Source organism: Aricia agestis, chromosome 13 (genome assembly GCF_905147365.1).
Source record: "Aricia agestis chromosome 13, ilAriAges1.1, whole genome shotgun sequence".
NCBI classification, from domain to species: Eukaryota; Metazoa; Arthropoda; class Insecta; order Lepidoptera; family Lycaenidae; genus Aricia; species Aricia agestis.
The window spans coordinates 660733-685355 of record NC_056418.1 but is presented as its reverse complement, the minus strand read 5'-3'; the positions used below and the strand labels follow the sequence as shown (position 1 = coordinate 685355).

The window sequence follows — 24623 nt, the reverse complement described above, 5'->3', positions numbered from 1 at the left end:
TAGTCGTACCGCGCCACCTTTTCTTGAGTCGGCCTCAGCTCTGTTACGCCGACGGTCGGCGTAACAGAGCTGAGGCCGACTCAAGGCGGCGGCCGACTAGTCGGTAGCCACTCCGAAACTATCCAGGTGCATACGGGAGACGTCGGATAATATACAATTTTGTTTTAATTCGAAAGTTGAGGTGTATTACCATACAATTTAGTTACTAGTTGATACCCGCAATTCCGTTGCTAGAAATTTGTTTATGGCGCGAATACCGTACATTTTTCCGGGATAAAAAAGTATCCCGTGTAAAGGACATTGGAAGGGAAGGGACTCAAAGTATCTCAATTCCCAACACATAACACATATTAAGTGCTATAATTAAAAGAAATATTAATATTTGAATGGATTTCGAACGAACGATGTAGCATATAAAGATGAGTCCTAATAGATTTTTTTTTATGAAATAAGGGGGCAAACGAGCAAACGGGTCACCAGATGGAAAGCAACTTCCGTCGCCCATGGACAATCGCAGCATCAGAAGAGCTGCAGGTGCGTTGCCGGCCTTTTAAGAGGAAATAGGGTAATAGGGGAACGTAAGGATGGGAAGGGAAGGGAATAGGGGAGGGTAGGGAATGGAATAGGGTAGGGGATTGGGCCTCCGGTAAACTCACTCACTCGGCGAAACACAGCGCAAGCGCTGTTTCACGCCGGTTTTCTGTGAGAACGTGGTATTTATCCGGTCGAGCCGGCCCATTCGTGCCGAAGCATGGCTCCCCCACGTATAGATAGAACGATGATCACACAATTATAAAAATCTAGCTATAAAAAGATGGACCGACAATGTTGCATATTAAGATGAGTCCTAAAGGATGGAACGGTAGATAATCAAACAATTATAAAATACTAGATGTCCCGCGCGGCTTCGCCCGCGTAAATTAGAAATTTTACAGAATCCGTAGGTACATTTTCCCATAAAAAATATTTCCCCCGTTTTTCCCACATTTTCCTGAGTTTCTTCTGTCGTATTAGTCTTAGAGTAATAATATAATATAACCTTCTCGATAAATGATGAGTCTTACTCGATAAATGATCTATCTAACACTGAGATAAGTTTTTAAATCGGACCTGTAGTTTCTGAGATTGACGCGTTCAAGCAAACATACTCTTCAGGTTTATAATATTAGGTAGATATAGATTTTTTTTAATTATCGCTTGGCAAACTCGAGTCTCGATCTAAAAGACTATGAAATGGTATAATATGGTAGTGATGATGATGATGATGAAGAATGTAATTTGCATAGTAGCATATGCTTTCTGTTCTTAAAACAACGCCGAAACTCCCAAACTTGTATCTATAAAGAATCAGGAATTCTCTCAGCACCTTCCGAACCACGGTATACCAGGTATACCTCGGTGCAAAATCTTACTTGTTGGTAGCATATGCTTAGAATACTTCTCACGAAACCGAAGTCACCATATGTTTCCCTATAAGTTTTGAGGAGTTCCCTCGATTACTTATGGATCCTTCATCAGATCACCACTTTTCTGAATATAATACCAAATTGGGATGATACCCAATATACCAAAAGAAAAATTTTGAAAATCGGTTAACAAACGGCGGAGTAATCGTTGAATATAAGAAAACGAACATAACACCTCCCCCATTTTGAAAGTCGGTTAAAATTGTAGCCTATGTGTTATTTATTTAATATTTTAATCAGCACATGAATTGAATAACAAATTTTTTTTCAAATTAATCGTAGCACCATCTGTCAGGACAAACTAAAATTGAAATAGAATAATATTGAATGCGATGATAGCGCCGTCCGCCGGATCTAATGTAAAACATTCCAAAATCAACAACTCCTTATAAATAAGAAATTAATTGAAAAAACATTTTCCAGTAGACCAAACTGTAAATCTAAACCATTCTCGAATCTCCACGAACACACACAAAAAATTTCATCAAAATTGGTCCAGTCGTTTAGGAGGAGTTCAGTCACATACACACGCACACAAGAAATATATATATTAAGATGACTAGCTTTAAAGATGGACCGATGACGTAGGCTATAAAGATGATATGAATCCTAATGGCTGTGTTTATCTTTAGTCTTTAAAGAACCGAAAATATAGCATTCAACCGAAGATCATCATTTATTATTATTTTTACAATCGGTTACAGTCTTTTGTTTTTAACAGTCGTTTAGCAGTCCTTTACAACGGAGTAAGGAGTGTATGTCTTTACTTAAACCTTTATCAACCTTGCCGGGCAAAAAAGCGGTTTGGGAAATCCAGTCATTTAAGAGCGGGCTGCCAAATTTTGCAGTGTTTTCTGATAAGTATAACGATCCCGGAAGACGATTGACTTAAATGAAATTGAGATTTATTTAATCACTACTTTAATCATTGTACATTTATCTGATATTTGCCTAACGGAAAACACGATTCACTTATTTTGACTCGATAGTTATATTTTTCGAAATTATGAATCTTTCTGGGCATTTCAACAAATATAAGTATGTTAGAGTATGTTTCACTTATTGAGTTACTATCATTAAATAACTTGCACTACTACAATCACACACTTTATAAAATAATGGCTAAAGGAAAATAAATTATTAACTAAAATAAAATTGTATCTATTTATTTTTTAAGGAATCATCAATTACTTTCGTGCTATAATGCGGGAACCGTTTTTACGCGATATTGTTCACTATTAGCTGCAGCGCAAAGTACAATCCTCATGGGCACGATTCATGGAATCATTATAATATTATTACGATTGGAGGATAGCGGGGTGTGTAGGCGGGGCTAGCGTGCTTTGATATTTTTGGCAGCAGGGTCTTAATAAGTTATCGTGTTATTATGATCAGTGCGTAACCGTTCGCTTATCTGTCGATAATATTATCGTTATTGGAATCTTGTTCGATTAATCACTTGATTTATTTGTTACTGGTATTTTCATTTAAGAATGTTAACACCTACTGACTGTGCCTGCTAAGCAAGTAGTGAGGTACCTGTAATCTAAATCAAGTGAAGGTCCAGAAAAGTAAAAACGTAACATTTACTTCTTTCTCCCCCCCCCCCTTTTTAGTAGGTTTAAAGTAGATATATACACTAGATAACGCCTCTCTAACTCTAATCACTTTTGTAAAGTATCAGACAAGATTTACCAACACATATTACATGGATATTTTTATTAGTAAACGAGGTGATGTTATAATATAGGTAATATTAAGGCGCTCCCCCTACGGAGATGCCGTAATTTACCGTATTTCAAGCTTTATAAACTCTTAATTGACAACATTTTATTTAATTAATCATCAAAAATAAAAATACCATTTCTTTGTTTTTATTTCAGAAGTCCTATAAAAAAATTACAGATTTTTTTAATCATTAATTTCCGAGAAAAAAAATTAAAACGAAAAATCCACTTGTGACGTCATTGGTACGGCAGAATACGAAACGATACACACCTTTGCTAGTAGGAACGAAAATAATGCAGATCTAAACACAATAACAAATTCAATAACCTCAAAGTAAAGTACCACAAAGTCAGTGACAGTACTGACAGTTTTTTTTTAAGAAATCAGATATGACGTGCAAAGGTATTTTTTTGTTCAACCGTACCAATGACGTCATTTGGCGCTTAAGTCATTTTAGAATGATCAGAAATAAAAACCATAAATGAAAATGACTACATTTTCAAAAATAAAAAAATATGGGTCCCCTAATTTAACCCCTACTTTTATATTTCGTCATGAAACAAGTACAAAAAATATTTGAAATGTTGTCAATTTGAAAGCTACAAAGTTATAATAAAAATACAGCAACAATCTTCAGTATATCCCTGTTACTAATTTCCTATTTTTGTTTATTATACTCATGATATTAGCTTCCAAAGTAGATAATATCGTTAATTATCGTAACAAATTACGTAAGCACACGACAATAGATAGACAATTTCATTAACTACCTATTTCCCCTTTTAATTTATTTTTGATCAATTTTGAACTAAGATACTTTGGTAAAAAAATTGGATTTCTGTGCGATCTCGGCGACGCGACGCATCAAATGTACCATACATTTCGTCGGTGCAAGGTCGTTTGCTCGGGGGATGGCCTTATTCCTTAACATACTGTATCAGACAAGGCCATTACATTTCAGTAACGCCAAAGTGATTCTGTGTGACCGTTGTTTTCCAAGTGACTATTCTTGAATCTTGTCTTCTACGATCAGACAGCAACAAAAACAAATAGCGGCTGTACCTACGCTCAGTGTAGACTGTAGGTGCTGTAGAAACTAGAGTGTAGACTTTTAGAACTGGATACCTCCTAAAATAACCGCGACCGAAACTCCATTTTTCGCTGGTCGTTCTTACCTCTATAATTATATACAGGAGAATTTTAGCTTTTATAAAATAATGAAAGTCTGGCTGTTGCTGGCTCTTACTCTATTTGTAATGGGATAGTGTTTAACATTTTATTACTATACTCTTCTTAGTATAGTAATGATATACGTATTTATTAGTATTATAGTAATAAAATACGTCCTACGTATACACATAACACAACCCAAATAGCTACTAAACAGAACAATGTATTTAGCCATCTTGTAGTCTGTCAGACTGTCAGTGCTCAAATATTTTTATGGAGACAGACGCAAATATTTCGTTCCAGACTCCGTACAACAAAAACTGATAATAAAACCCGCATATAGTTTCCATTGCTTCGAGTCTTCGATCAAATATTTCTGAAATATAAATATATTTTGATTGAAGCATCGAGTGGAGAATTTCTCTAACAAACAAGTGATTTCTAAATTAAATATGCCCTGTATTGCCCTCTAGTTTTAAGCAACAATGAAGTACTTATTGTTCACCTGATTGCCTGTACATGCCTAAGCCGCTGAACTGATTCAAACGAAAAGCATAAAGATACTCGGCAGCACTCAGAGACGAATATTAATTGCTTAACTGTAATTAAACGAAGATGAATCCAAGAATCCATGATCGAAGGATTAATATATGTGGACGCTTCACACCACGTCAGTCTGGCCACAGTCTGGCCCCGTGCTAAGTACCTAAAGGACTTGTGTTACAGGTACCAGAGTCCAGACGTATATTTTAATACACATCCATAACCCAGGAACATTGAAAACTTTTGTGCCGTCGGTGGGATTCGAACCCGCGACCCCCGGCTTGAGCCCTGACCACGCGCCCAACCACTGCACAACAGAGGTCGTCAATACTCGTCTCTGAGTGCGGCAGTAGGTCCCCAAAAATACATACCTACAATAGTTTTGTTTTTGTCACGGCAGTAAGTTGGTACGACATAATTAATTATTACGATTTAACATTACATTCTACGTTTGACGGCCATGGATATGCAACGAAATATTGAAAATTGAAGTGTGGATAACATCAAACGTACACAAGCTACGGAACTCCTTTGAAAATGGACCATTTAAAATTGCACTGACCTGATTATGTCAATCCGCCACATGTTTAAGAGATTGCATTGCCAAAACATACATTACGCTTTTACTAATTGAGTCAGAGCATACTTTGCCACGAGTTAATAATTCTTTAACAGTTTTTTTATGTGATTATGAATTGCTTTGTTTTTTTGACCTCACAAAAATAAACTGTCAAAGAATTATTAACTCGTGGCAAAGTATGCAAAGTATTCAATTATTGGAAACAACATTTTAGCATGCTATGATTTTAAATTTTCACTTATTTCTACGGTCTACCATATTTCTACTGCAAGGACCGGTCTAAGAGACATGAAATATATTGATAACTTTCAAAATCTTTTTAAAAGAAAAGCTATCATCAAAATATTATGGCTTTGAGGGAGACCACGTAATACGTACTTATTTAAAAAATAAACCTTACTAATGTTTTAATTTAGGGACAATAAGTTAAAATATGTAAACAAACCATTGTGCGGTTATTAGGTGGGTTACATTTGAATTGAGTATAATATCGTCACCCATCCTAAGCTTTGTGTCCATTTAAATTAAAACAATTTGTAAATGAGTTGGTACATATACGCAATGATGATCGTACACATTGCAACAAATTCAAACAAAAACATTTTAAACGATGCAATTGGTCTTGTTTGTTCAATAATGATGTTTGTTCTGTACTAGACTCACTACACTACAGTCTACAGTCTACACTGAACATTCTAGTCTACAATCCATACAAAGTTGATTTTAATGATCTTTAAAGAAGTTCTCGTATCCGGTATCCCTATATAGTTTTTTTTATGAAATAAGGGTGCAAACGAGCAAACGGGTCACCTGATGGAAAGCAACTTCCGTCGCTCATGGACACTCGCAACATCAGAAGAGCTGCAGGTGCATTGCCGGCCTTTTAAGAGGGAATAGGGGAGGTTAAGGAAGGGAAGAGGGAAGGGTAGGGAAGGGAATAGGGTAGGGGATTGGACCTCCGGTAAACTCACTCACTCGACTAAACACAGCGCAAGCGCTTTTCACGCCGGTTTTCTGTGAGCCCGATTTCTCCGGTCGAGCCGGCCCATTCGTGCCGAAGCACTACTACAAATAGTATTGTGTATTCTAAAATATGTAGTAGCAGAGAGTATAATAAATAATAATTATGTAAGTAGCATTTAGTAATTTATGTTAATATTGTTACTTGTATTGCCACGAACACAAAAAATAGTGATAATACCAGCTACTGTAGGTTGTGCTTGTTTCTCTCGACAAAAGTGTCCGGATTTTACGCGGACCGGCCCTTTCCAAAAAACGGTCCGGACGGTCGCTCTTCAAACTAGGACAAATCCGGGGAAATCCGGACGGATGGCAGCAGCTCTACGCATAGTCATGAGCCACCCTGGGGCGCTTTCCCATGCAAATCATTGAAAAAACTCTTTCAGCGCTGCTACTTTCACAGTAAACTCTATATAAGAGACACATACACAGCCTAAAGTAATTATCACTATTGTTTTGTGACACTCTGTATAGACCCGTAACCCGTTACAAAATTACATCAGATAGTCCGTAGCCGAAATCTTGATATAACATCCATACTATCCATACTTAATATTATAAATACGAAAGTCTGTCTGTCTGTCTGTCCGACTGTCCATCTGTCTGTCTGTCTTTCTGTTACCCCTTCACGCCCCAACCGCTGAACCAATTTTGCTGAAATTTGGTACGGAGATACTTTGAGTCCCGGGAAAGGACATAGGATACTTTTTGTCCCGAATGTACGGTTCCGCCGCGATAAACGAGTTTTGGCGCAACGGAGTTGCGGGCTAACATTTTAAACTTTCGCGTTGCATTATAATTAAGTCACAGTCCCCTCGTGACCACGGCTGTTGCAACACGGCCGAAACGTCGAGAAAAAGTATGTACTCGTAGTAGCATTACTACTTAAATAAGTCGCGTTAAGTCCCGATTAAAAAGGAGTTGCGGGCGTCATCTAGTTATGTTTAAATGTGCAAATTCTGTCTCACAGCTGAGCTGCACCGGTCATATGATTGGGTGCATAATATTATTTACTTTATACCCTGTTTAATCTTACATAAAGTGTTTTATTGTTTTGTTTCTATAATAATGTATCTATAAAGATGATGGCTCTCCATGATGAGTAGTACATCATTAATAATTTTCCATGACAGGCAAACATCGGGCATACCCGGATTTTATCTGTACTTACATAGTAATTTGACCACTAACGACCACGACAAACACGCTAAACGCCCGCGCTAAAGTAAACGTCAATTAATCATTCCCGCCCTTGCTGTCAACGACGGCGATTTCGCGCCGTTTTGTTTTTTTTAATGCAATTGGCCAGTAACTAGTATGTTTCTTTTCGACAAATCCGTAAATAAATTATTAATTTAGACGTTATAGCTAATATCAGATATAATATATTTTTGATGATTAGTGTCTAATCGTGAGCACTCCACTTGATAACAAAACCGGTGTTTGGTACACCGGTCACCGGTTGGGAATTATTATGGTCAAGTATTATTCGTGTACAGTATAATACTAATTTACGTACTATTGTTACGATAATAAGGCTGCTTAAGGTGCCTTATATAGTATGTACAGCACCTTAAGCAGCATTCTTATCGTATTATTAGTTACTGATATAAAGCATGATGATAAAAATATTTTTATATAAGTAACTTAACTATAATAGGTTTAGTCTAGGTCTGATTGGACAATCCAAATGATGGTGACTTTGCAAACTGTTTTCATTACCATACTTATGAAATAAAAAATTATAATAGTATGAACTAAATATCATAATATTACTTCCTATTCCACATTCCGCAGAATTATAGCATAGGATTTAGTTATATGAGAGATATTTTTATTACTTTTGTAAATAGTCGGGCCGCGTTGAAAAAGTGCGTCGGACAGTAAAACATTACGTTTTATGTATTTACAGTTGTAAAACTCTACATAAATAACACTACATTAATATACAGTGTGTACGTATTTTACTGTTAAAGGTCCATTCGACCATATCTCCGCCATTTTCATTTAAAGTTAATAAATAGGTGCATATTCGAGGCAGACATAAATAAAAAATGGTCAAATAAAATTAAATATTGGTTACACTACGGGATTTTTCGGGACATTTTTACATTAGAAGTAGGGACAAGATAGGGGCTGATGAGGAAGTTGTTATATATTTTTTTCTTTTAAGATTTTTCGGTCAACGTCCGCATCATAAGTTTACGAATTTTTAATTTTTGATCTCTCTCTCTTCATTTATTATGGTTATATTATTACGAGTTTTGGAATCTTTGGCCACCGGTTGAATAGACAAACAGACGTGCAGTACTAAAATTGTTTAAGCAGACAATATCGGCCTAACATTGATCTTGATAGCGCGGATAGCCGCGGTTCGAGAGTGTTATTTTTAAACTTTTACAACCGCACGCGGCATGGCCTAGTTCATGAAAAGTTTTGAAGTGTACTGTGTACAGGGAACCAGTAGAAACAAGCTCAAACAAAATTCTTTCAATTAATCCTTCACGATTCACGCCCAATACGAGCACCGGTGATCGCGACAACAATAGAATACAATAGCATTTCCAAGAATCCCCGATCGAAGGATTAAATAATAACAATTAGTATTGATCTGAAATAGTATGATAAATACATCACTTACACAACGATAAGAGCGCCATCGACAAATAATGTTTGCCACCTCATCTGATAATCTTCTAAAACGATCGAAAGTTATGGTTTCGAAGTTCAGCATTGGAAAGCCGGTCAGATAGGTGGTTTTAGTGTGAGCGTTAAACAAGACTCGTGGTATGAGAATTGGCTTCCTCCGTCTGCTTTCGAATTCGTAGATAACACGAACCAAGTCCCGGGCGAAACTCGAGGAAAGTCAGAAGCAAAAGTCTTAAACAGAAGCCGAGGACTCGTCTTGTTGACCTATGATGGCCCAGTAACAATAACCACCACGACTTACGAGTTACGATCATCGCCTATGATTTCTCATTATAATTGACGTTAATTATGCATCCTACATAATATTAACTCCCACACCGGTTTCGGTGACGGTGGCCGGTTTCATTGAAACCAGGCCACTTACGCAGGAGTAATTTTATAGTGCCCAAGTGTGTGCGCGGTACACTCTTGTGTACTGCGCACACACTTGGGCACTAAGAGCACTCTCTATTCCTTTACTTTCCTTTACTCTCATATTCAGTGGGACGGAAGACCGACACGACTGGTGAAAGATCGCTCGCAGGACCGACTTTCAACATGCCCATCCGACGCATGGATCATACTTACTTGTCAGACAATCAGGTGATCAGCCTGCATTGTCCTAACCAAACTTGGAAATAACATGTTTCCAACGCGGTAGTCGAACCCACGACCTCCGAGTCAAGAGCCACTCTCCACTGGACCACGGAGGCGTTATCATCCTACGGTTCACAATAATAATGCCAATCCTTGCTATCGTTGATAGCTCAAAGCGGAGAACGGCTTTGAAACAAGAGGCAGGCAAGGCACTAAAGCTTCTAAGCCTAATCATATGGCTAATTGCAATGATCTCTAACAATAAATCTACCAACCGTTCACACTTTTGTTCTGGCAGAACGCCAAACAGATGAAAACAAAACAACGTCATATTACAAGTGATTTAAACATTACTGCAGGAATTCCAAACGTGACTGAAGTATACTTAGTATCCTGTAAAAGATAACACGATCAGCTACTTAGTAAAATTGAGATTGTACAACTAGGGAAGTTATACAACACAATATATTGTGCAGCTGTTGCGGCAGTACATTAATTGAGAGTAGAGCGGCCGAATAAAGCTACAGTTGGAAGCCGGCTACATGAAGCGACAGCAGACGACGTGTCGCCGCGACACTACTTCTCTATGTATTTATATGAAGGTGTCGCTAGCTGCTGAGGGTGTTTCATAGAAATACATAGAAACCAGTAGTGTCGCGACGACACGTCGTCTGCAGTTGTCGTGTGTCGCTCGGTTTGTCTATTACAATTACCAAACCAGAAGATTGTAAAAAAATATTTTTTTTTGTTTTTTTATTTTTTTATTCTGGACTGAATTTCTGTCCGTCTGTCTGACTGACGAGTCTGATCCAGACTGACGGGAGAATGATCGTGTATCCGTGCGATTGACGGACTGATATTTTTTTTTATTATGTACTTTCCGGCCATCATTCTGGCGTCACTCTCAGACTGAACGATGGACTGAACTGATGCCAGGCTGACCGTGTAACCGTACTCTTACTGTCAGTATATCCTAATGATATAAATTAAAATACTAATTGCGAAATAACTTTGTACATAATGTGACATATTTGCGGTAACGTGTATTGTGAGGGGCGCGGGCACACCTACTGTCTCGATAACTGATGAAGTCATTTCGCTCGGAACTGCTAATGAATTTCTTAATGGTTTAAGAGAAAGAGGTAGTCACTTTTAGAATAACTATAACACGCGGTAATATTAGAAACAAGACACGAAAGGAAAGTGCCTTATTATCATATTTTTCCAGAAATTAAAATAAGCAATAATATGTAAGCATTATATGCTCGGGTTCAATTCCCGCGCGGAGAAAACGTTGTTTCCAAGTTCAGTTAGGACAATATGCAGGCTGATTGAACCTTAACCCATCAATCCCCAAGCGGCAGCCGGCTGGCGCATAACAATTAAAAATCTGTCGTGTCTGCGATACCCACGGGCCACGATGGAGGTGTTAATCTTAATTGTCTATGAAGTGTACATAACCCATACGTCGATTCTGCGCCTGATCTCTCGACAGTCGTGTCAGTCATCCGTCTTACTGGATTATGAGAAAGGAAGAGAGTGCTATTGTGTACTGCGCTCACACTTTGGCAGTCCAAAATTACCCCAGAGTTGGGCTAGTCAAAAAGAAACCGGTCACTGCACAAAAACCTGTGTGGGAGGCATTATCAGCTTTAGATGACGCCTGCAACTCCATAATAATTTGTTTATTGCGCAAAAATTTCCCGATGTGCACATAGTAAAATATCTCTATACCACTCGCCTTACGGCCGTTCCCAATATTTGATCTATCTCTGGTTTTGCCCTACTAGAGATAGGAATAGCTCACATTAGACATTAGAGACATATATTTTATGTCAATTGTGAGCTATTCCTATCTCTAGTAGGGCAAAACCAGAGATAGATCAAATATTGGGAATGGCAGTTAATCGGTATAGCCACGTTTCAGCGCGCAGCGTGAAGAAGTAACAGACATATAGATCAACACATTTTCCCATTTATAATATTAGTAGTAACATAAGCAGCGATAATATGAAGATACGAACAGCAAGAATTGCAAGAATAACGCAAATATTACTTAAATAGAAACCGCAAAAAATTTTAGGGTTCTGTACTCAAATTATGGTAAAAATGAAACTATTACTGAGACTTTGATGTCATTTCGTCCAGTGCCGTAAATAGGGCGGTGCCACCGGTGCCCAGGCACAGGGCGTAGACTTTGGGGGGCGCAAGAATGGCCATACCAGGCAACTCTTATATTTTTGAATTGCTCCCGATAAAGTACTTCCCGCTGCGCCCCAGAGATGTTTCCCAATGTAGTAAAGAAATCCACAGCCGAACATACAACCTTCTCCTTTTTGGAAGTCGGTTAAAAAACAAAGGTGCAGTTATATAAGCTCGCACAGGGCGCAAGAAAGGCTATTTACGGCACTGATTTCGTCTATCCGTCTGTATGGCTGTCTCCAGGCTTCAACTTTTCAAGTCAAAAACAATTGTGTATTTCTGTTGCCGCTATAACAACAAATGCTGCCATACCTATTATAGTCCATACTTACGTTGTATTTGGTATGCACCCTTACAACAAACGTGATTTTTTTTGCTTTTATGCTCGATTTCAAATTTCAATATATTGGCAACAGGTAGTAGGTACTTGAAAATATTATGTTCACAAAATACTCAATAGTATTTATAATTTAATGATTAATAATAAAATCAAAATATAATAAATATTTAAAGGTGACTGCCACACAAAAAAACACTAATTTTTTGCCTACTTTCGTACGGAGGTACGGAACTGTTCGTGCGTGATTCCGACTCGCACTTGGCCGGTTTTATTATCTGCTACGAGCATATTACAGTACAAGGCCGCAGCCACCCGCCGACCCGCGGCTCCATCAACAGGCAAGTAAATATTATTTTTCACACGTGCCGAAAGCTTTCCCGAGTCTATTCTCTGCAGTGTATACAGTATTATAGTATATAGTAAACAGTGCATGATATACTTTGAACTCCGTATAAACAGAGCTTACGATTATGAAGTGAAAAATATTCATCACTGTAACCACTAAAAGCAGTAGTGGACTAAACTTGCACTTACTAATATTTCTTTGTCGCTTCGGGACACTTATACGGGCAACTAAAATTGCTCCACTCTCGTCAACTTTGACGTCACGACTACAGCAAGCAATTTTCGGCAACAAGCAGCAACAATCAGCAATTAGTTACTAGGCAATACTGTCATACACGAGCCCATCGGATATTCGTCAATTCGTATCGCCGGAATTTATTAAAATTGCTCCATGTTGCTCCACTTAATTGCTCCAGATCGCTCCATTCGTGTCGCCGGCAATTAATTGCCCGTGTAAGCGCTTCTTTAGTTCTTTGTAGAATCGCCAAACAAAATGTATGAAAATGACATTAGACGAGTCTGACATATACACATACGCAGCGAAAAAGTCGCGAAGAAAACGTCTCAACGGACAAAGGGCTTAGGTCAAAATAATTCATAACATAGCTCAGGAAGTTTTCTCTTCAGAAACAAGAAAACCGAGTGGAAAATTATAAAATACAACTATATTCAGACATAACGAGTTATTTCATAACATGAATAGCTTATTAGCACATAACCCCTATCATTTGCATAGATAGCTCTAGAATTTGTATGTAGTGAGCATATTATACTATTTAGACATAGGCACAGATTTTTTATGATTTTTATTTCGAGATTATGTTAATATTAAGTGTCTGAGGTATTTTGATGAGATAATATTATTATTTACTTTACGCTATAATTGTCTAACGCTGTAAAATACATTAATTACTCTTGTTAAAAAACACTCACAAACTGGGAATCCACACTAATATTATTAACTAGACGTTCTGCGCGGCTTTTCCCGCGTAAATTGGATATTTTACAGACAAAGTCCACAAAAAATAGCCTATGATCCTTCACGTGGTCTACTTCTTATCTGTACCAAATAACATAATAATTGCTCCAGTAGTTCGTGAGATAAGCTCTTTGACATAATTTCCCCCGTTTTTCCACATTTTCCTCTATTTCTTTGCTCCTATTAGTCTCAGCATGATAAAATATTGCCCATAGCCTTCCTCGATAAATGGGCTATCTAACACTGAAAGAATTTTTCAAATCGGACCAGTAGTTCCTGAGATTAGCGCGTTCAAACAAACTCTTCTGCTTTATAATATTAAGTATAGATATAGATTAGAATAGATAGATGCAAAAGTGTGCCTGTCTGTCTATCTGTCTGTTACCTCATTACGCTTTGCTGAAGTTTGGTATGGCGATACTTTAATTCCCGGTAAAGGACATAGGACAGGATACTGTTATCCCGGAAAAATGTACAGCTCCCGCGCAACAAACGAATTTTGGTGCAACGGAGTTGCGAGCATCATCTAATAAAACTAAAGGTATTTATAACTTAACCTAGAAGATTATTACAAGACATTAGACAGTAGAGTCTCTACATTTATGAAAATGGTTCAGTAGTTTAGAAGTTAGGGTACTTGACTTGGGTTACGGGTAGGGTAGTAGGGTACTTACTAGTTTATACTTTACAGTGTAACGATTCATTTAAATAGCGGCGCGGTCGCACTGTCTTTTACATACGTTAAGGCGATATTATCGACCGATAATAACGCGCCTGTGTGGGGGCGTTTACTTGTCATCTCGCGGTATTGTCGCCAAAACCGCGCGTTCAGGCGGACGAATATATTATATCGAGCCTCATGTGTTCAAATAGGTACTTTATATTATTGGCTAGTACGACCTGCGACCTGCACGAACTATGGGGTGCGATCATGTTAAGTCCCGTTAAATTCACATTCACATCTGCCCCCTAGACAAGCGGCAAGCGATTATCGTAAACGCTAACGCTAACGCCACCCCATAGTTCGTGAAACGCTGCGCGTACGGTGCTGACAAATGCGCGTTGTTTCACATCATTTCATACAACGAATTCTAAAATGCGGCGCGTACGGCGCGTGCTTGCTGATAATTTATATGCGATCACCTTTACGCCGACTACATAAGCACTATTACAGTCTACAGAGTTGGTTCTACGTGACGGTGTGCTGTATAATAGTAATAAATCGTGTTGTCTCGTCGTGAGTGACAAATTACTAGCTCATAGCTGATAACCACAAAGCGCCGACTACACTGTTATCTCTGACGATCTTATTCACAAACATCTTCCCTAATAACATCTTTCCCTAACGAATACATTAGACGATTTTTGAAGCGATAACACAGTTTTTAAGGTCCTGTACCCAAAGAGTAACAACGGGACCCTATTATTACTAAAACTGTCCGTCTGTCGGTCTATCTGTCTATCTGTCTGTATCTCAAGAACCGCTAAAGTTAGACTTCAGAAAAGGTTGCCTCTACAACAAATAGGTAGTATAAACAATACTTCCATACAAAAAACACAAATTTTTGCCTATTTTGTTCTATAACTGTACGGAACTCTTCATGCACAAGACCGACCTCAACCGATTTATTTTCTCGATTCGGTCACATGGTTGGGGCTTATTGCATATTTTCCCATTAACGGTTTTAATGGAAAAATCTATATAGAAATGGAAAAATTACCATAATATACATACGAACAAAATGACTCTATAATAGAGATAAAAATAAATCCACAGCCGAACATAGGCACACCACCTTATGTACCAATTTCCAGAAATAAATGATTCTGATTCTGATAGAACCTCCTCTTTTTGGAAGTCGGTTAATAAAACTAAGAGAATTTTACAGCGATTTAACCACATGGTGTATTAATAGAATAATACTTAAATGTATTTCCATTGATCAAAATCAATCGTTAGATATGTTTTACATTCTGTCTACTCTGGTTTTACTATATACTATGCCTACTGACTGTTGAATGATAATAAACTATGCAGATCAAAGAAGAATTTTAGATGTGGCTTACTAAAATGCGTTTTATCTCATAAATGAGTCACTGCATCAATACAATTATTCATCAGCACTAAGCACTTCGAAGAGTTTTAGAACTTCCTAAAATAAACCTTTTCTTTGTTACACACATTTAGCTTTAGATGGCAATAAAATATTTATAGTTTTTATATTGATCTCAAAAATTAATGACACACACGATTATTTCTGATTTTGAATTGCTACATTATACCATTATTATAGGTACAGACGCCCTTACTAATAAACGTTGCTTTATTAGTAAGGGGGTCTGTCTGTACTATTCAAATAAGCTTTGAATAGTTATACATTGTTTTGTTCCTGTCACACAAGGGACATTTGTAATTGAATTGAAGAAGACAAAACACTGTTTAACTATTCAAAGCTTATACAGCGTTTATTAGTAAGGGGGCTAGTATATAAAACCTAAGCTTACTGCTTAGTAAATTAAATATTTCTTCCCACGCAAGCCGCACCTACGTAATACGTTTCAGTAAATTGCCTGGCGGATAATCTTAATTAGGTAATATTATAAGAGCTAAATTGAGGGTCAACTTTCAAAACAGCCTTCAGCCTTATTACAGGCGTTCTTATTTTAAGAATTTTTATTAGGATATATTATTAACGCATGTTTTCACAGCGTAGACAGTGAACAAAAAGTTTTGTTCGACGCTCGACAACGTTTCTGTCAATATTCTAGATAATATGACGCGTTCAACATGTCGGATTTTGGTCAGATTTGTTTACTGTATATGCTAGTAGCGCCCTCTGCTCCGATCTTTGCGTACTATTCCCTATTCATACCCCAAACGCGTGTTTACAGACCTACCAGGCCTGAATTTGACATTCAAGCCCATACACATCCCATACACCCTGTGCATACACCTGAAAACACCAAATTCAAAATAAGAACATCGGCCCCTTTTTTTTTGACAGTTTTGTTTGTTGCCAAATATAATAAATTTACAACATTATATGTTCTTTGTTTCCTATGTCTAATCAGGCCGACCGAAGCGAGCCCTAGTATATCCCACAACCTGAGCACTTTTGTGGTACACTTTACGGAAAAACTATCACGCCTATTGATTTGTGCCTTAACATAGTAATTTTTATTTATATGTAGATGTGTTAAATAAATAATAAAAATAAAAAATAAAAATTGTTTTATTTCTGAGTAGATTTTAAGAAAATACTTTCAGAACGTTGATATAAGCTACGTTGCCTACAACCGGTTCGGGAACTATCTCGGCGAGAAGAACCGGTGTTATCGGTCAAGGTTTGGTTAATACTTATTATTAAAATATAAAAAAATGATTTAAAAATAATTATTACCACGCAGAAAAACGACGCGAGCCCTCACAAAGCTCGGCTTTTAGCTAGTACTACAAAATGTATAAAAATATAATACCTATTCTAGCATCATAAGTGCCAGCAATGTTCATGTAGTCCCTACATTATACAGTAAGAGCCAACACCTAGCCCCACTCAACTATTCGTTTACGACGCCGTGTCTACAAGTTCATACTCTATGGTATGACGTAGGTAGTATTTTTATGTGGCTTCCGATATTGAATCTAAATTAGTTTCGGCTTTCTAATTAACTTGTTGTGGGTGTTTCCTCATTATAGATACATCCTCAATTCATGTTTTGGGATCACCTACAATCTACATCCTACTAATATTATAAAGGCGAAAGTTTGTTTGGATGTATGGATGTATGGCTGTGTGGATGTATGGATGTTTGTTACTCTTTCACGCAAAAACTACTGTACGGATTTTAATGAAACTTTACAATAATGTAGCTTATACATCAGAATAACACAAAGGCTACAATTTTAACTGACTTTCAAAGTGGGGGAGGTGTTATGTTTGTTTTCTTATATTCAACGATTACTCCGCCGTTTGTTAACCGATTTTCAAAATGTTCTTTTGGTGTATAGAGTATCATTCCAATTTGGTATTATATTCACAAAAGTGGTGATCTGATGAAGGATCCATAAGTAATCGAGGGAACTCCCCAAAATTTATATGGAAACATGTGGTGACTTCGGTTTCGTGAGAAGTATTCTAAGCATAGGCTACCAACAAGTAAGATTTTGCACCGAGGTATACCTGGTATACCGTGATTTGGAAGGCGCTGAGAGAACTCCTGATTCTTTACAGATACAAGTTTGGGAGTTTCGGCGTTGTTTTAAGAACGGAAAGCATATGCTACTATGCAAATGACATTCATCATCATATATCCATGGTTATGACTTATGAGCCTATAATGACCCTGTTATTGGTACTTTTCATAGTCTTTTAGGTCGAGACTCGAGTTTGTCAAGCGATAATTGAAAAAAATCTATACTTAATATTATAAACCTGAAGAGTATGTTTGCTTGAACGCGCTAATCTCAGGAACTACTGGTCCGATTTAAAAACTTATTTCAGTGTTAGATAGCTAATTTATCAGGCAAGACTATAGACTATATATTATCACGCTAAGACTAATACGACCGAAGAAACTCAGTAAAATGTGGGAAAAACGGGGAAATATTAGAAATTACGAACTACTGGAGCAATTTTTATGACAATATTTGGCACAGATATAGAGTAAACCAAGTGAAGGGAGTAGGGACATAAGAGCTATTTTTGTGGGAAAATGTACGGTTTCCGTAAAATTCTTAAATTACGCGGGCGAAGCCGCGCGGGACATCTAGTAATATCTATAGTGAGTCAGTGTACAGGGTGCTGGAAAAGAATTACAAAGCTAATGGTCAGGTCACACCTGTCAAGGACAATCCGTTCAGTAGGTCAGGCGCTATGGTGGAAGTTGGAACCTAACATTTTTTTACTCCTCGGGGTACTTAACTAGGTACTTAGAGACAACTTTGTTGAAGTCCTCGTTTCAATGTTTTGATCTGTCAAAATAATTATAAAACGCAATTTTTTTAACTGCCGCATTCAGAAACATTTAAATGAAAGTTTGACAGATAATGTATGGGGCTTTTTTTTAATGAAATAAGGGGGCAAACGAGCAAACGGGTCACCTGATGGAAAGCAACTTCCGTCGTCCATGGACACTCGCAGCATCAGAAGAGCTGCAGGTGCGTTGCCGGCCTTTTAAGAGGGAATAGGGTAATAGGGGAGGGTAGGGATGGGAAGGGAATGGAATAGGGGAGGGTAGGGAAGGGAATAAGGTAGGGGATTGGGCCTCCGATAAACTCACACACTCGGCGAAACACAGCGCAAGCACTGTTTCACGCCGGTTTTCTTTGAGATCGTGGTATTTCTCCGGTCGAGCCAGACCATTCGTGCAGAAGCATGGCTCTCCCACGTCTTACATAATAATATGTCAAAAGATGCAGTTTAGTATTTATTACTGAATGCGGCAGTACCTATGCGAGTAATTTAATCGGATGCGTTACAAAAAAAATCTCCGTCAGAGCAGTTTTTTTGTGAGCTATCTATATTTATTTTAATTCATAAATCTTAACTCAATTCGTCTTTATCTGATAAGCAAATAAAAATATAATGTAGGTGAGTTATAGCAAACAGCTAACAGGAAACAAACAATAAAAAACTAGTCTGGTTTTGCATAAATAAATAAAGAATTTTCTTATAAATTATTAATCAATTAAATTATGACTACTGAGACATGACTAAAAGTTATGTTCGTGACCAAAGCTAATGGAATGCTTTATCAGAACTTTAATAAAATAAAGGTAGTAAATTAAAAATTCTCAAATTCTCAACGCACTGTTGAGTGTTGACGCACTGCTTCAGGCTCTTTCTTAGCACGAAATGTAAAGACAGAATATACATAATAATAATAATAATATCTATGGACGCTTCACACCACGTCAGTCTGGCTCCGTGGTAAGTAAGGTGAAGGAATTGTGTTACGGGTACCAGACAAAGGAAATATATTTAATACTTTTATACTATACATATATTTAAGATTTTTATTATATTATGATACGCATAATTATTTAATACACATCCATGACCCATGAATTTTTGAAAACTTTTTATTCCGTCGGCGGGATTTGAACCCGCGACCCCCGGCTTGAGCTACCAACAGTCAAACAACTGAGTCACAGAGGTCGTCAAATCCATTATAGGCATGATGGACATTTTATTTAAACATTTTAATTTAAACTAAAACTTACCTAGAAGAAAAAAGCACATGACAATCGCTTCACGCTTGCCTAATTTCGTCATTTTGAAGAAATTTAGTCCACAACAAAACGTTCCAATCATTCCTCCGGCATCATTAAATCATTGTCATTCATCACATATTAAAAAAAAAAACACAATTTTTTTATTCACCAAAACAGGCCTACGACATTTCGCGAACGTCCGCAGTTATAAAACTATTTTTAGTCGTAATACTTTGCACAAATACATGGTTTACGAATTAAATCGCCAAATATCAGGTAATTCTATTTGAACTGATATTATCTGAGATAACGGAACACGTGTACCCGCGGCAAAGTAACGTGCGATACTGACTGATAGCAGATTCATACATTTTCAGGAGTGTATGAAAACTGAAGTGTTGTAAAGGAGCGCTTACACTCGCCGTATTTCTTTTTAAGCTATCGCACAGCTTTTTGCGATAAAAGCTGTGCAATAACTTAAAAAAATGCTCTTTGAGGGTGGCGACCGAATGAGGAAATTCCGTAACGAAAAAACCTAACACTGCGGCGTTGCACGGTGTTTGTGTGCGCACGACGAGACGTACGCGAATTATAATTGCAAGCTTGGGCGTACGTTGCTGACAATTGTGCGATCACCTTATAACTATTGTCCAAATATCCTTGTCCCGTGTTAATTAGTTTGTCATGAAGTGTACATCGGCGAGGTGCTAGTGCTACCGCGGTCTACCACGGACAAGATAAACATTGTCACCGTGACGTACATATCGAAGAACATGATTTACAGGCCCATGGCCGACCTGCGTAATTTGGTCACGCTATGTCGAACCCAGCCGGCGCGGGCGGCGCGGCAGCCACAAATCACAATTAACATTAAATTGACATGATCCGACCGAATGACGTTGGTCTGTCGACTGCCTAGGAATCAATTTTCGATGGTACATTAATTATCTAATCGCGATATATGTATGAAGTCTTTTTTTTATAAAATAAGGGGGCAAACGAGCCAACGGGTCACCTGATGAAAAGCAACTACCGTCGCGTGTCGCCCATGAATCACACTCGCAACATCAGAAGAGCTGCAGGCGTGTTGCTGGTCTTCTAAGAGTCGCTTCTACGCTCTTTTCTTGAAGGTTTGCATTTTGCAGATGGTATTAGTCCGGACTGCTGGTGACAGTTCATTCCAGAGTTATACAGTGCGCGGCAGAAATTTACGCGAAAAGCGCACGGTCTATGTCATAATGTTCATTAATCATTAATTACGGAGTGAATTAAATAAGCTCGGCAACAAAACGTCTGTTGCCATGCTTAAGTAACTTATTTTTAGAAAGTAAAATTCATTCAGAAGACTGGACAGGCTAGATAAAGTTAAATATTATGTGAAATTATTTTTCAAATAAGTACTTACTAGCTGTTTGACCGAGCTTTGCTCGGTATTCGATAAAACACGAATAAAATGACATTTTCTAAAAATGATTCCTAGCTAGATCGATTTATCGCCCCCGAAACCCCCTATATACTAAATTTCATGAAAATCGTTGGAGCCGATTCCGAGATTCCAAATATATATTTATATATATATATACAAGAATTGCTCGTTTAAATATATAAGATAAAATAAAAAATCGTATTTTAGTAGATCATAATACATAATATTATAGCGAGCATATTATGCAGTGTGTTAGTGTACAGCGGGGCTAAAATGGTCGCTTTGAAGAATCATGTTATGAATCATAATATGATTCATTTTTCTAAAATCGCAAAATGCAACTCTGCTTGCAATTCATTTCTGTATTTTTGTACTGATTTGACATTTGTCAGTTTGACAGTTTTGACAATTCATTTGCTGAATTGATTGAAAGGAATTGCTAAATGTTACCATTTTAGCCCCGCAGTTCGACAAGGCTTTATTTGAACGTGGCGAGAAAAGGAACTAAACGCTTCTATCATGCAAAAACGTCATTTTTTACATGTGTTTGACAGTTCTCCTTTACCAGCAGCGCTCCCGTCAATGTCACCCACGTTCAAATAAAGCCTTGTCTAGCCTTGTCGAACTGTAAACACCGTTATCCTTGAAACCATCAAAATAATGAGCCCGTCAAAATTAACAACTTTTTCTATGAGAACAATGCTGGGAACTCAAAAAAAATGCAGTCTTCATACCCATACGGATGCCCGGATCGGCAATTTGTATGGGTATGACGACGGATATTTTTGAGTTCCCACTTCCCAGTATTGTTCTCATAGAAAAAGTTGTTCATTTTGACGGGCTCATTTGATGGTTTTGAAGGATTGTTTGAACTAACAAGATATATATAATATAATATTATATATATCTTGTTAGTGTATAGAGTTGAGAATATATGTATAGAGTGGGTTTTTAGGATTTTTGGTATGAACTTAAATTATCTAGTTTTTAGAAAATACCGTGGAAAATGCTAAAAACTAACTCAATTTTAATTTTTAAAATTATGATACTCAACACTCGATACATCGTAAACAACGTTGAACTTAAATTACTTAAAAGTATGTTTATTTTATGGAATTATTGGAAACTCTCCAGTATTAGGCCGATATAAATAGTCAGTACTCAAGATGCATCTCGGTCACAAGACACGGTTCATGCTCTGTGATTGGTTGGCTGTCAAAATTTGGACCAATCATAGAGCCAAACCGCGTCTTGAGACCGAGATGCATCTTGAGTACTGACTATTTATATCAGCCTAGACTTCTAGCTATCGAGTATCGACACATTAGCGTTCCCTGGGCAAAAGTTTGCGATCACAATTTAATGTATACAGTACTCGGCGAAACTTAGCGGTAGCGGTCATTGACCTTTTTAGTTTAGGCTGTAACTGTCAAAAAAGTCCGGCACTGGAAGACGAGATTCCTCCACTTACCGCGAAGAATATAAGCTATGAAATTGAGCTACTCTTTCTCGAATGTCAGGTAGACCTTCAGAACTGGATACCTCCTAAAGCAACCGCGACCGAAACTCCATAGCTGCTGGTCGTTCTTACTTCCCGGGAACTGGAAATAAAAAATTAAGAATATATTTTATTATTCTCACAAAACAATCTAATTAATTACGTAACAATGAATATAGAATAGAATTGTGTGGGAGATTGGGGCCTAAACTAGGCGTACCGTGTATTTTAGGACACAATTACCTATGACTTTCGAGTAACCAAATTATTTTCGAATAGCTCTAAACTGCTGGGCTGCGGAAGAAGTATTAATAATTCTAGGTCAGGTCACAAACAGGTAAACTTTCAGCTTTACGAAACGAAGGAAGGTTTGGCCCTGGCGGGCTCTTGGTCCACTACTTATGTGTCACCTAAATTCTTTGATCTGATGGATTTGGGTAACCTGTAATGTGTTGGTAAAACCTTAAGGACTTGATTACACCCACGAAGCATGATTACACCTACCGAGTAAAGTAGCAGTGCTCTCGGCCGAGAGTACTGTATCGCCACTCTACTTACTCGGTAGTTGTTATCAGGCCCTAAACGAGGCCGAAAATACTCGGCCGAAGTTCGGCATGATTACGCCTGCAATGTAAATTACCGATGACACACCATGTCGAAATTACGTCGCGTTATATTGTATGCGTAGCGCATTGCTGACGTAATCATGCCGAACTTCGGCTGCGTATTTTCGGCCTAGAGTATTAGTAACCAAACCCCCCCCACCTTCTGGAAATGTTGTTTATTACATAAGGGGACTATAAAAAGGAGAAATTTATCCATCTCCGTTATTGTACCGTACTGTTATCTAACGCGGACGAAGTTGCGGGCAACAGCTAGTCTAATATATAAAAATAAGTCGGGTTTTCCTTCTCGACGCTATAACTCCAGAACGCACGAACCGATTTCCACCGTTTTGCATTCGTTGGAAACGTCTTGGGCTCTGTGAGGTCTATAGAAAAAAAAACAGAAAAAACTTCAAGACAAAAGCAGGAAAACAGGGAAAATTATTTTATGGCAAAACAACGTTTGCCGGGAGAGCTAGTAATATATAAAATACAATCCACAAGAGACTACGTAATAATATGCTTAATGGAGATAGCTAAAAAGAGAAACATAATTATTTTTAAACAAAAAATTTAAACCGACTTCCATAGTAAACTGCATCTAAAAGTATGAAATAATAATTCTTACTCTATTTAAGTGCCCTTTATAGGATTGGCCTAAGCCTGAACTATATCTTTATAACTCAATCTTTATAATTTTGAAGTCGGTACCAGCTCCTAAAATTTCTGCGTTTCTTGACATAGCTATAACTTACGTCAGCTGGTACCGACTTCAAAATTATGAAGATTGAGTAAAGATATAGTTGAGGCTTAGGCCAATCCTATAAAGGGCGCTTAAATAGAGTAAGAATTATTATTTCATACTTTTTAGAGGCAGTTTACTATGGAAGTTGGTTTAAATTTTTTGTTTAAAAATAATTATTTACCCTTATAGCTTTGGGTACGAAACCCAAAAAACACTTTGCATTGCAACAGTAGCACCCACAATCTGTGTAAACGGATGTTAGATTAAGTAGATTTCACTGTCAATATTAGCGGAACCGATGCATCTACTATTTATTCAAGTGTACCACTCATAAAAAGATTAGCAGGCTCTATTTAAAACTGTTAATTTGCCTATGTAAAACAGTAAAAAATTTGACTGTATTAAAACGTAACATCTCTATTTTTTTAGACCTAAAAGCTTTACGATATATAAGTACCTACTTAGGTAAGTATATTT

The 24623-nt window shown here is 37.5% G+C and overlaps 1 protein-coding gene and 1 long non-coding RNA gene across 2 annotated transcripts in view; one reads left to right on the top strand and one right to left on the bottom strand.

Moving 5' to 3' along the window:
• LOC121732876 (lutropin-choriogonadotropic hormone receptor-like) overlaps positions 1 to 20201 on the bottom strand; it is a 51493-nt gene extending 31292 nt beyond the window's left edge. The window contains exon 1 of the mRNA XM_042122880.1: positions 19882 to 20201. Within this exon, the coding sequence (XP_041978814.1) occupies positions 19882 to 19972 (91 nt within the window). The 5' untranslated portion in view covers positions 19973 to 20201. The remainder of the gene's footprint in view (positions 1 to 19881) is intronic.
• LOC121732899 lies at positions 14281 to 24225 on the top strand. The gene is made up of 3 exons (XR_006036453.1): positions 14281 to 14291; positions 22243 to 22245; positions 24162 to 24225. It is a non-coding gene; the product is annotated as an uncharacterized LOC121732899 (long non-coding RNA).
• The last annotated feature ends 398 nt before the right edge of the window (positions 24226 to 24623 follow it).